Raw genomic sequence first — 12,375 nt, 5'->3', positions numbered from 1 at the left:
ACAGAATCTACCTCCGTGAATTTTGAAGCAGCTAAGGACGATGGAAAACAGAAAAAGTGATGAATTTTTTAAGTGTTTCTGTAAATATATTTGTACAATTTGCTACTATGCTCCATTCCTAACTCATATTCCGAAACATAAAATCAAACAAGATGTCAATGTAAATGAGAATAAAATGACATAATGTGACATTTATGACAGTTTCCAGAACACAGCCAATATCCTAGTGTTATCATGCATTTATGGAAGCATGTGGACAGCGAAATTTGAACAGTATTACATACTCTAACCACACTTTTTTGTACTGTGAACAGTAGCATGCTTGTGTTGGCTGCTAGCTGCTTCGGGCTCATGCCACTGTGGCACTGCAGGGTGCGTGCGCGAATCTGAGGCAGATTGCTTTTGATTGGTTGGCGCAAGGAGAAGAGACAACAGTGTCTCACTTTGCTAGAACTATTTGGCATCGCTTCTAAAATGCTTACAGAATAATGTGGGGGCTCTCTTTCGAAAGCAAGACCATTCGGTGATTATTGAAGTCTAATAGTTGAAGAGTAGGCTGCCTGTGTGTGTGTTTATTTTTTTTAAAAAAAAGAAAGAAAGAAAGAAAAGAAAAGAAAAAGAAACTCTCTTTCTAGATTATAATAAAACAATTTTTACACCAGGAAAGTTTCATAGTTCTTAATATATTAAGTTATTTGAAGAAAGATTTGGTGGCTAATGACACTGGTACTGTCGATTATTTTTCTTAAGTTCTTTTTTGGACAAGATGATTTTTCTTTTGGCCAACCAAAAAGGAATGTCATACGCTATTACTGAGTGTACAAGCCCCTGATACACAGTTTCTGGAGTGTTAGTTTTACTTGAGTTTCCAAAGATTCTGAACACATACCAGAGACTGCCCATATTGTTCAAGTTTCTCTTTGCTGTGGTCCCACTAGAGTAAACTGTCAATTGACACACCAAAAAAATGTTGCCGTTGCTTGCTCAATCTATTTTATCATAATTTTGTGAGGGCAGGATGGTTTCAGTATGGGTGGATGTGTGTTTGAGCTTTCTTATTCGTGTTTACGAACAATTTCTTGTCATTGAGTCAGTTGTGTCATTAATCTTGTACTTCGATTTAATGAGCTGCATCAGACAGAAAGAGGAAATTGGTGTGATCTGCAAGCAACAGAAGGGAAGTATTTTAGAGATTTAGTGGAAGTTCGTTGATAATGAGTAGGAAGAGGATTAGGGACTAGTACTGAGCCTCGAGGGATGCCACAGCTCATCAAGGCTTTCACTTAATATCTTTTTCCCCTTAGCTTGTTTCTATCATTTGCTTTCGGTTGGAGACATAAAACTGAAAGCACAGATTTGTAGTACCTTTTGTGCCATATGATTCTGGCTTAATGAAGTCAAAAGGCTGACTTCAGTAAATCAGAAGTCCAGAGAAAAATTTCTTTTGATTAATAACCTATGCATCATTAACAGCTTTTTTTTGTAAATCCAAACTGGTGTTTGGGTAATGATTCCATTTTATTAATAAATGCTGTTGTTCAAATGTTTTTGACTGGGAGTATTTAAATAAAATGATAATTAACCCAGATAGTCCTGAATTATTTGTTTTTCAAAAATTGATTTATATCTTATCTACATTCATTCACATGGTTGTAAGGAAGAAAGTGAAAACAATTTTGAGTATTTATTTTTACTTAGTATTTCCAAAAATGGGCGCCCTTCCAGAAGGACGTCAGGACAATAAGGGAACATGTTTTTAAAGTATATGACATTGTACAGTTAACTTGTTTTGGTTTTTATACTTTCAAATAAACATAAATAAATTTGAATTATGGGCTAAAACAGCTAATAAATACAAAAAAAGAAACACAGAAAATAACCTATACGCATATTTTATGCACTAGTATGATAAGACAAAAAGCAACAAACATGAAGTGGTTCGTCACATTTTACGCACATAGTAGTAGTTTTTTTTTGTGGCAACTTTGACATTTCAGCTGCTTCTTCATTTTTGTTATCTCGTCCGTTGTTAATTCAGCAACATAATGTTCTCTTCCATCAAATCTGGAATCTAGTTTTGCCCTCTTACTAGTACATCCTCTGCTGGTAGTGACTCTTCTGTTACTTTTAAGAATTGCAGTGACAATTTGATGACAAAATGTCAAATGATCTATGGGCTATTCGTTGTGCTTGTAAAGATCCCAGGCATTTTCCTCTGCAAATTCTATAAAATGTGCAATGATCGCGAAATACCACTTTTTCCCTCTTATAGAGCATCTATATAGGGATTCTTTTGGGCAGTTCGATCTATGCCTCCCATATTAGTATTGTAGGAGTGTAATAAGCTAGGTTGAAGCACTCTAATCCCTTTCTTTCGTTCCCTACAAAATCTTGCTATAGAGCGTAGTGGTTGCACTCTGTCAAACTTGGTGGCTACCGTAACAACCTTGTTGTCATTCCAATGTACAATGGAAGTCCCGGATGCTGAGTCGGAACAAATTTCATATGATCCTCTAGTTTCTTTTATCATTTTATCTACAAATTAATGAGTAAAATTCCTAACTCTGTTTCCTCTTATTGTTCCTGTTGCTTCCACGCACCTCTCTTTTAGGTGATCTAGCGCAGTAGCATTGAGCTGACTTGCTGGTAATTTATCTACACTTGGATTTTCTTCAGCACCCGAATCTTCATCTGAATTTAGAGGAGGGTGTAATGTTACATTCACACCAGTATTAGGTATTTCCTCATCTTTTGGTTCGAACATATCCAAAAGTTCCATAAGTGTACATCGTTTTCTGTGAATACAAAATGACAACATATTACCCTGACGTCCTTCTGGAAGGACGGTTGAAAACATTATGGAGTTACAAGTGATGAAAACTTTCAATCGTAATATGAGCCCATAAATAATGTAGGTTAACTCTTTAAGATATTATATGACAAGTTTCAGAATTATTGAAGCAATATGAAAGAAAATATACATACCCATAAATGACAAGGTCAGTCAGTTCGTCCATGGTAAAAGCAGCCCTATTTTCAAGACACAGTTTCTCACTCACTATGAACGACAGCATCAAACTAACTGTTGCAGGGCGCAACTGACTCTGCCTATTTCATATAACAATACATCACAGTCCGTTGCAACAATGTGTTATTCACACAAATAAATAACTTCAACAGTGAGTTACGTCGTCCTTCCAGAAGAATGTCGGGGTTATCTGGGTTAATGTGGCTTCTCAGGCTTTCTCGATGGATCTGTTGCAAATGAACTTCTTGGGTTTGCCACCAAATTGTATTGTGTAAATTCCACAATATTTTATCAGCACAAGTGCTCGACATCTTCAGGCGATGAGAGCTGCTACTGTCACTGGTGCAAGAGGTGACTGATGATATGCATGGCATATCTGTCTATCAGAATAGCAATTCTAGTGGAATACTGTTCTTAAGCATTGTAGCTCACTAGGTAAACTGTCTGCATCTGAGACTACATGTGCTCTATGCACCAAAGAATGTATGACACTACCATGTTGTGGAGGGTGATAACAACTTGTGGCCGAAAATATAGCTCCTATGAGTTGGTTTGTGATAGACAGTTGGCAAGTCCCAGATGTTCGTGCTTCTAGCGGTATGTAGATGATATACTTGTGGTATGGCCCATGTGGAATAGAGACATATTACCCGTGTCCCTCTGGCAAGCGAACTCATTCCATCCGAATATACATTTTACAATTGAAGTAGAGAAAGATGGCATTTTACCATTCCTGGATATCTTGGTCAGATAAAAAGCTGATGGTACACGGGGACATAGTGTCTATTTGCAAGCCAACTCATAGGAGCTATATTTGCAGCCCATAAGTTGTCATCACGCAGCAAAATGCGGTAGTGTCTTAAACTCTTTAGTGCATAGAGCACATGTGATCCCAGATGCTGACAGTCTACATGGTGAGCTACAACACCTAAGAACGGTATTCCAACAGAATGGCTATAGACAGGTATGCCGTTCATTCCGTTTTAGGCGCATTTGAAATAGGGATGTAAATAAAGATGCAGAGGCACCCATTGGAATGGTGTTCATCCTATTTTGGTGGCATGTCTTCAGGAATAGAAAGAATCCTCAAAAGGCACAACATCAAGTGTGTTTTTAGGTCACCATCAAAATTGAGGAATTTATTGTGCTCTGTCAAACATGACCTTGGCCTTAGGGAATGTGATGTGTATAAGTTCCCATGCCAATGTGGAAAATCTTATTTTACACAGACATGTTCAACCGTGCACTAACTTTTAATTGAACACCATTATCATTCTTGCCTGGGACAACCTGGTAAATCAGCAGTAGCAGAGCATTGTCTGTACATGGGGCATCATTTTGTATGAAAAGACTAAAATGTTATCCCCAGCATCGTCTTTCTGGGACTGTGTTGTTAAGGAGGCCATACATATCCACCATATCCTCACGTTGGACAATCTTATCTACAGGGATGCAAGTTTTCAATTAAGCACTGTCTCAAATCCAGCACTGGTTGCCATTAAATCAAAACAGGAAAAACAAGAGCTTCGGATTCACAACTCAATGAATGCACTGCTGAGATTTGATTCAGCGTTTGACCACAGGAGCATCCAGCAGCACAGTCATTGCCCACAGGGCATGTGTGGAAGGCCTTTCTGTAGCTCCCAGCAGGGAGCACTAGGAGAACTGCTTTCCTCCAACTGCAAGCGTCTTCCAGTGCACGTGTATTGCCTTCTCCTGGCCTAATATATTTTGTCACTGTAATTCATTTATAATCAGTAACATCTTGCACCAGTGACAGCAGAAGCTATCATCACCTGAAGATGTCGAGCAGTTGCGTTGATGAAATATTGTGGAATTTACACAGTACGATCTGTCAGCAGATCTGAGAAGTGTATTTGCAGAACGATAATTGTTTGCATCACTAATGTCCCCCTTCTTGTAGAATGGAACAACCTTTCAGGTCTACTGAACTTGTGGAAAACATAATAAATAATCTGGGATACAATCAGCTCCATAAGACTATGATGATTTTGAGAATGCATAGTGTGCCCATAAGCTGAGAACTAATTTAAAGTGTATATGAATATTGAAGCACATTAAATGCGGTATATGGTTCAACAAGTTGAGGAAACAAATTTATAAAATGTGAGGAAATGCTTGCTATGCCTTCAAGCTTTTTTTAAAACTGAACCACTTAGAGTTAGTACACACACACACACACACACACACACACACACACACACACACACGCACACACACACACACACAAAAGCAAGAACACCTCATCAACAAATGACTGCCATCTCGAGAGCTGCCAGAGATAGTGGTCGTGCGTGCTTGTGTGTGTGTGTGTGTGTGTGTGTGTGTGTGTGTGTGTGTGTGTGTGTGTGTGTGCGTGTTTCATTTTTCTGAAGGCTTTGAGCAGTAGCTCATTGTGTAACAGTCTTTCTGTTGTGTCTGTCTGCAACTGAACTCTGTCATCTTTATGGTCATTAGCAGTATATCATTTTGATAATATTGTTGGTATTCAAACTGCACTTTCTGTTGTTTGATACTATTATTAATGGGCCTCTTCATCTAATCATTATTATGTGTGGAAATGGAGAAATTCCTTTAACCCAAACTGGGTTTTCATTTTCTTTTGTTGGAAGGTTTCATGCCTTTTCTTCTTATTCATTCTTGTTAAACAGCGATCAGCATGAAAAATGCAACACTTCAATTTCTTTAAAAAATATTATTTAAATTTTTTTGTTTAAAATCCTGGTCACTTTTATGACACTAATCCAGTATTTTATGATAAACTATTGTGTACAGATCCACTAGGTGTCTGACAATGAAGAAAGGACGAGTATAAACAAATTCAGCCAGAGGTATAGAAGTAATAAAATAATTTTTACTTCAAGCAAATTTTTAGGAAGCTCAGGAAGGTAATGTAAGTGTATTTTGGTTTTCTACACTTCTCTTTACAGACCTGTCTTCAAATTGTCAAAATTGTGCATTACTTCCTCTTCTGCCAATCATGTTGATGATGCCAACTGATGAAGCTGTAGTGGCTTGGCCTTACATTTGACAGACAACTATCCTGGGACTGCATCTGTTGAATTCACAACACTGAAGGAATGCTACTGCTGATAGAGCTGGATGTGTAATGACAGGAGGTAGCTTCTCATCATGTCATTGGCTGTGGAAATACTGTGTTCCACTTACAGCATGTGCAAATCTGATGGCAGAACATTGCATTGCACATTGCTGAGCAAGCACTACTGCTGTTTGCAGCTGCAAAATGGCTGGTTGCCGGATCACTATTTTTGTGAAATTCTCACACTTGGGATGCATGGTCTGCTCCCAAGAAACACTACATATCAGCTGAATTCCTAAAGCCAACTGTCCTCTGATTTGTTGTGCATGTGCAAATATTTCTTCAGATATAAGCTTTCTTTTGAAACATCTTGTAGATCTTTTTTCTCCTATGTTGTCGTCATCAGCTGTTTCACATATCCAAGCTATCGTTATATTGCCTCACAGTTCAGGTATAGGGATGGCTTTGATGGCTTAGCAGACCAATACTGGCATGAAAGATGTGGCCACACAGGTTATACATAACAGAGGCTAGAGGGCTTAACTAGGTTGGCAAAGTTTGCATCTTTGATATTTCTCATTTTCCAGTTTCTGACCACCTTGCTCAAAATGTAAAACAGTAGCTGAATAGTGGTACACCAGTGAGTGTGATCCACTGTGGCAGACCATTTACTCAAGTCTTATGTTTAGACTGTTCAGATTTTTATCAAATTGATCCTTGTTACTATGTAATTTAGGGCCTCTTTGCCAGTAATCTATATGATACATGTATCTTGTTCTGTATCGGGTTTCTCAGGACTAAATTAACATATTGTTTTCCATATATAACACATTTTATGGTGTTCCATTAATCTTAATTAATGATATGCCTCACATTTTGTCTTTGCAATGATTACAGAAATTCAATTACCAGGCGTAGAAGTTCACCAAACTGCTATGTTTCGTTATCTTTGGGAAACTAGGAATTAGGGTTCATTTTTAAGATATTGTTTCCATTGTAGAAGTTTTATTGAGAAATTTTGTTGTTCAAAAGCCAAAATGGTGTGACTGAACAGAAGGCAATTGAGAAAAGATAGGAATTTTAGAATACATTCATTTAGTTCAGTCACAAATGGAAATGATAAAATAAAACATGACCTTTGATTATCCCTGTTTTTGAACTAATAAAATTTAGCTGTGAATAATAAGAATTTGTTTTTTGTTTCTTCAAGGAGTGATACACAGTTGCGTAACACATCAACAAGTACAAGTAATTATAACTCGAACAGTGATATGCCATCATATGTGAGAGGATTTGAGCCAGGCCTTCACAGACATGGAGACAGTAAGTGAATTGATTCATATAAAATCAATATGCAGTGTTAAAATTAAATAAATACTGTAATAACAGTAGGAAAAATTGAAAACCGAAAATTTAGTGCAATTGTACAATCTTTAAGTACTTATTTTCACCACCCAACACTTGCCTGCAAGTGAGTGGTTGCCTGCCCTCACTTTTGGTGTGTTGCTTCCATCATGGGAATTTCTGTTATCATATATTCACAGAAGTATAATATTTTTGTAATATTCACAGAAGTATAATTTTCACAATTTCAGTGTTAGAAATTTTATAACATCAAAAAGAGAAAAATCATATTATTTATTTATTTTTTTCAGCACTTAGTTGAAAATGAGTTGTCATTAAACAATCAAAAGGAATTTTTCAGCTTGGTCACAGTTAATGTTAATCACCTTAAAACATGATCACATTAAAGTTGATGTGTTTCAGAAGAGCAAGCTTCCACCTTCAGTGCAGACACGCACCAAAACAGTAATCAGAATACCTAGGGACAGGAAAATTTCGAGAAAATGGTAATGTCAAAAGTAAGGTGAAATTGGCAGGTTTTTATTTGCAAGAAAAGGTGAAATAGGCAATTTTTACGAATTATCGTGACATTTGTCTTTTTCCCGTGGCCAAAATTTTATAAATATAAATTTTATAATTTACCAATATCCATTACTGATAGTCATTGAATGTTGAAACTTAATTTTTCCTTCTTTTTCCCTCAACACTGAGGTTCAGTGTACAGCCTTCTGATGTTCATGTAGAGCCTTAAAATGACATAACAAACTATAATATTATGTCAAAATTGCACAGAAGTTGGAAAAAAAGGACGATAAACATACTAAAATTAGCCAAAAAAAGAGAGAGAGAGAGAGAGAGAGAGAGAGAGAGAGAGAGAGAGAGAGAGAGAGAGAGAGAGAACAAAATCCAAAAAAACACTGAATTAGGTACAGTAATTACACCAAATTTTGCTAAAGAAAATCTGAAGCTGACCAAAAAAAGTGAGACCTAACCTAGCCAAAAAGAAAAAAAAAGGGTAGCATTAAATCTGCGAAAAAATTAACAGCAAATCTGCCAAAAAAATAGAATTTGTCAACAATGGCACTATAATATGCAAAAAAATAGCACCAAAACTGATAAAAAATAACACCAAAATTATCAAAAATCAACACTGAATTTGAAAATAAAAAATATTAAATTTTACTAAAGATAACACTGAAATTGGACAAAATAACACTGAATTTAGTGATAAAAATATTTTTTCCCGTCTCTAAGAAGACCTCATTGAATAAAAACAAACAATTACCTCCAAAACTGAAAAACTACTACTTCAGAATATGTTTTACTTGTTTACTTCCGAAGAGGATTACCAAGTACGTGAAGAAAAAAGAACTTATTGATTTTCATTTCTTTTCTTAATGAACAGGTATGTTGCTTTCATTCGATGAGGTATTCACATACTTATAAAGTTGTGTGTCTGAAGGTAGAGTCTTGCTTTTTCAAAATGCATCTATTTTTATGAATCAGATTTGAAAGTGTATTATTTGACAACAGTTATCGACAGTAATGATAGCTTCCAGTGTCACAACAGATTCCTGGGATATTTTTCTAGTAGAAAATGAGACTAAAAAATGTGAAAACAGTGTAATGTGAAGACCCAATTGAGTAAGCTTATTAAAATTATAGCTGTGTGCCCTCACAATCTCTAGGACAGTTTAAAATTCTTATACCATTCAAGTAAATGGAACCATTACATAAGTATCTTAAAATCATATTGCAGCTAATACACATTGCGATAACCATTAATACCATCACATTGTGTCAGTTGCACAATGAATGGTGACTAGATCTATAAATCGATTCCCACATTAGAGTTACCTTACTTTTAGGAAGATTTGACAATGGACATCCCAAAATCGATAATTCGAAACAAAATAAAAAGGTGTCCCAAAATGGATAATGTGAAACAAAGTAATAATAATTGGTACAATGCAGTCTCAGGAGTCAGTCAAGTCAGGCAACATAAAATTATGCTGTGTATCCCTAAAAAGCACCAAGAACAATAGTAAGGTGTAAAAGTTAAATGTAGGTCTCCCTACAGTCAGTTTGCAGGTCAGAGAAATGTACCAGCATATCATCTCCATTAGAACTATGTTTACTAAAACATATTCAAACCAGGAAAGAGAATGGCCGTCTATTGCTACTAATTCCATACCATTTTCTTCAGATGTAAAACATGAAAAGTTTGAGTCTTTCCACTAATATGATGCCTGCTACTTGGTTTTCCAGTTTTGGAAGAAAGTCCTGTTAGAGAACGTCATCGAGAATCAGATTCAGAGTCGGAAGTATCAGTAGATGGTCGCAGTCTGGAATTGGCTTCAAGCCATAGCAGTGATGAAGAGGAATCTTCCAGCAGGCAGCAACACCGTGATGTTGGTTAGTTCAAATGAGACTTTCATTGAACAAAATTAGATATAATTTTTTTTCAAAGTGCATTAAGAGAACATGAGTATTATGAAATTAGAGAATAGAAGAATATATATGTACATGTTATCTTCAGTAATAGAGAATAGAGAAATTAATTTTAATAATATTGTGCAATGTATATAATTCAAATGATGATTTCATGGTGTGAAGCTGAATTGATGCTGCAAATTATACTTTGATAATAACAGAGATTCTTATCTTCCTAGTTTTAGGTGGTCTGATTTTACAAATGTTGATAGGCATAAGTGAGCAGTTCCTGAGTGATTTTTAATTACTTTTTAATGTTTATTTATTTATTTATTTTGAAAATGCATTCAATCAATCAGGAAGAAGAACTTAGTTCACTAGAAAGCTTTACATGTGGAAATAGATTACACTTTTGTCAGTCCAAAAGAATAGTAATGGAATTGCAAAAAAAACATAACTTCCCAGAAATGGAAAAAGTAATAGATCTTATAAATAATGTATTGTGTATACGTAGACAGACAAACCCATTATTGTATACTACATGATTGCAGAACAATCAGTGGAAGCAATTACTTCAATGAAATATCTACAAGTGTGTGTACAGAGCAATTTAAAGTGGAATGACTGCATAAAACTAATCAGAGGAAATACAGATGTCAGATTCACTGGAAGAATCTTTAAGTAATGTAGTCCATCAACAAAGGAGATAACTTACAAAACCCTCATTCATGCAATTCTTGCATGTTTCTTATCAGTATGGTATCCATACATACCAGATAGGATTGACAGAAAAAATAGAGGAGATCCAAAGAAGAGCAGCACATTTTGTTACAGATTCATTTAGTAATCGTGAAAGTAACAGAGACGATCAATCAACTCCAGTGGCAAACTCTGCAAGAGAGGCATTCTGCATCACAGTGTAGTTTGCTATTAAATTTCTGAATCTGTATGTTCCTAGGAAAGGTAACAAACATATTACTTCCTTCCAGAATGAGATTTTCACTCTGCAGCGGAGTGTGCGCTGATATGAAACTTCCTGGCAGATTAAAACTGTTTGCCCGACCGAGACTCGAACTCGGGACCTTTGCCTTTCGCGGGCAAGTGCTCTACCATCTGAGCTACCGAAGCACGACTCACGCCCGGTACTCACAGCTTTACTTCTGGCAGTATCCGTCTCCTACCTTCCAAACTTTACAGAAGCTCTCCTGCGAATCACGCTATGGAGTATGACCGCACGAGGATTCTGGTACAGACGTCGAGATACTGGGACAACGTTGTTAGAGGGGCCATCGAAATTCGCACTAACGATGACCTCATAAACCGTGACTGTGGCTATAATCTTAGCAAGGCTTGGGAATCAGCGATTGGGTTAATCAAGAGTAAATCGAGCAAACGTATAGTTGTGACGACCATGGCGGACAGAGCCATCACACAGACGTCATCTCAGGCGTCGTCGCAATCTGTTCCACCGCGCTACCATGGCGCGGACGGCAGAGGGAGCGCGCCGTGGGCAGAGGGTATTTAAATCGGCCGCCGCCGCGACCGAACCCAGTTCTCCCTGAGCAGCCATAGCGTACGGATCTCCGTGCCGGCACATTCACAGGAGCTCAGTCCATCAGTTCACCTGATGATGGCGACATGTTTGATCACCGAAATATTGTGCCCGTTGGACACTATAGACTGGCAGTACACCCGTGGATATTTTGATTAAGAAATTATTTACATTGTGAGTCACTATAAATAACCCTATCTAGCAGGATATTGATATCCTTTTGCAGCAGTGGTATGACAGGACTTGTTATGGTAATGGACCTCCAATATTTAATACTTGTGATCAAAGTCGAGTCACCATGTATGAATTAACTGCCTACTGTTGACATTGTTGTGGGAAGGTCTGACTGCCTCACAGTAGCTTTTACTTTTTTTAAAAGATGTGATCAGAGACAGATTAAAGAACTTAATGGCCCTGTCAGTTTGTTTATTGAGGTACAAAAGTTATATCAGTTCTGTGACATTGTGTGCCTCTTATGCCTTGATTTCAGCCATAGTTTAACATAGCCTGAAAGATAAGTCATACACACTGCATATCTAGTTAGGAGTTTATCAGTGAGAATTGTATTATGATAAAATGTTTTAAGTTCTCTGCTACAACAGTAGTCTTAAGTTAAAATATTATTTTGAGAAAAATATAAAATATGCAGTTTTGCATGTGTCCGATTATCAGTTCTAGGTGAATCCAGAATGTTTGCAAATGAGTGATATCATTAAAGCTTTTATTAATGAGTCTGTCAACAGTTGCTGTATTTATATTAGGTGACTAGTTTCAAACGTTACAGGCTCATTTTCAAGCCAGGCCTACTGAGGCTGCACTGACAGCGCCTGACCTTAATAATGAACATAAAATTGGCAACACGTACTTTATAAATGTTTGCAGAATGAATCCCACAACCCACACATGCCTCACACCAGTTCAAAATTAAACTCTTCTGTCAGTGCAGCCTCAATAGGC

General features: G+C 36.8%; 1 protein-coding gene across 1 annotated transcript in view; it reads left to right on the top strand.

The window, feature by feature from the left end:
• The window catches only part of LOC126274083 (protocadherin-like wing polarity protein stan), a 358,480-nt gene that overhangs the window by 290,875 nt on the left and 55,230 nt on the right, over positions 1-12,375 (top strand). The window contains exons 39-40 of the mRNA XM_049977080.1: positions 7,300-7,412; positions 9,702-9,848. Of these exons, the coding sequence (XP_049833037.1) occupies positions 7,300-7,412; positions 9,702-9,848 (260 nt within the window). The remainder of the gene's footprint in view (positions 1-7,299; positions 7,413-9,701; positions 9,849-12,375) is intronic.

The sequence above is a fragment of the Schistocerca gregaria genome, chromosome 1, assembly GCF_023897955.1.
Source record: "Schistocerca gregaria isolate iqSchGreg1 chromosome 1, iqSchGreg1.2, whole genome shotgun sequence".
Classification (NCBI taxonomy): domain Eukaryota; kingdom Metazoa; phylum Arthropoda; class Insecta; order Orthoptera; family Acrididae; genus Schistocerca; species Schistocerca gregaria.
This window is presented reverse-complemented; position numbering and strand designations above follow the sequence as displayed.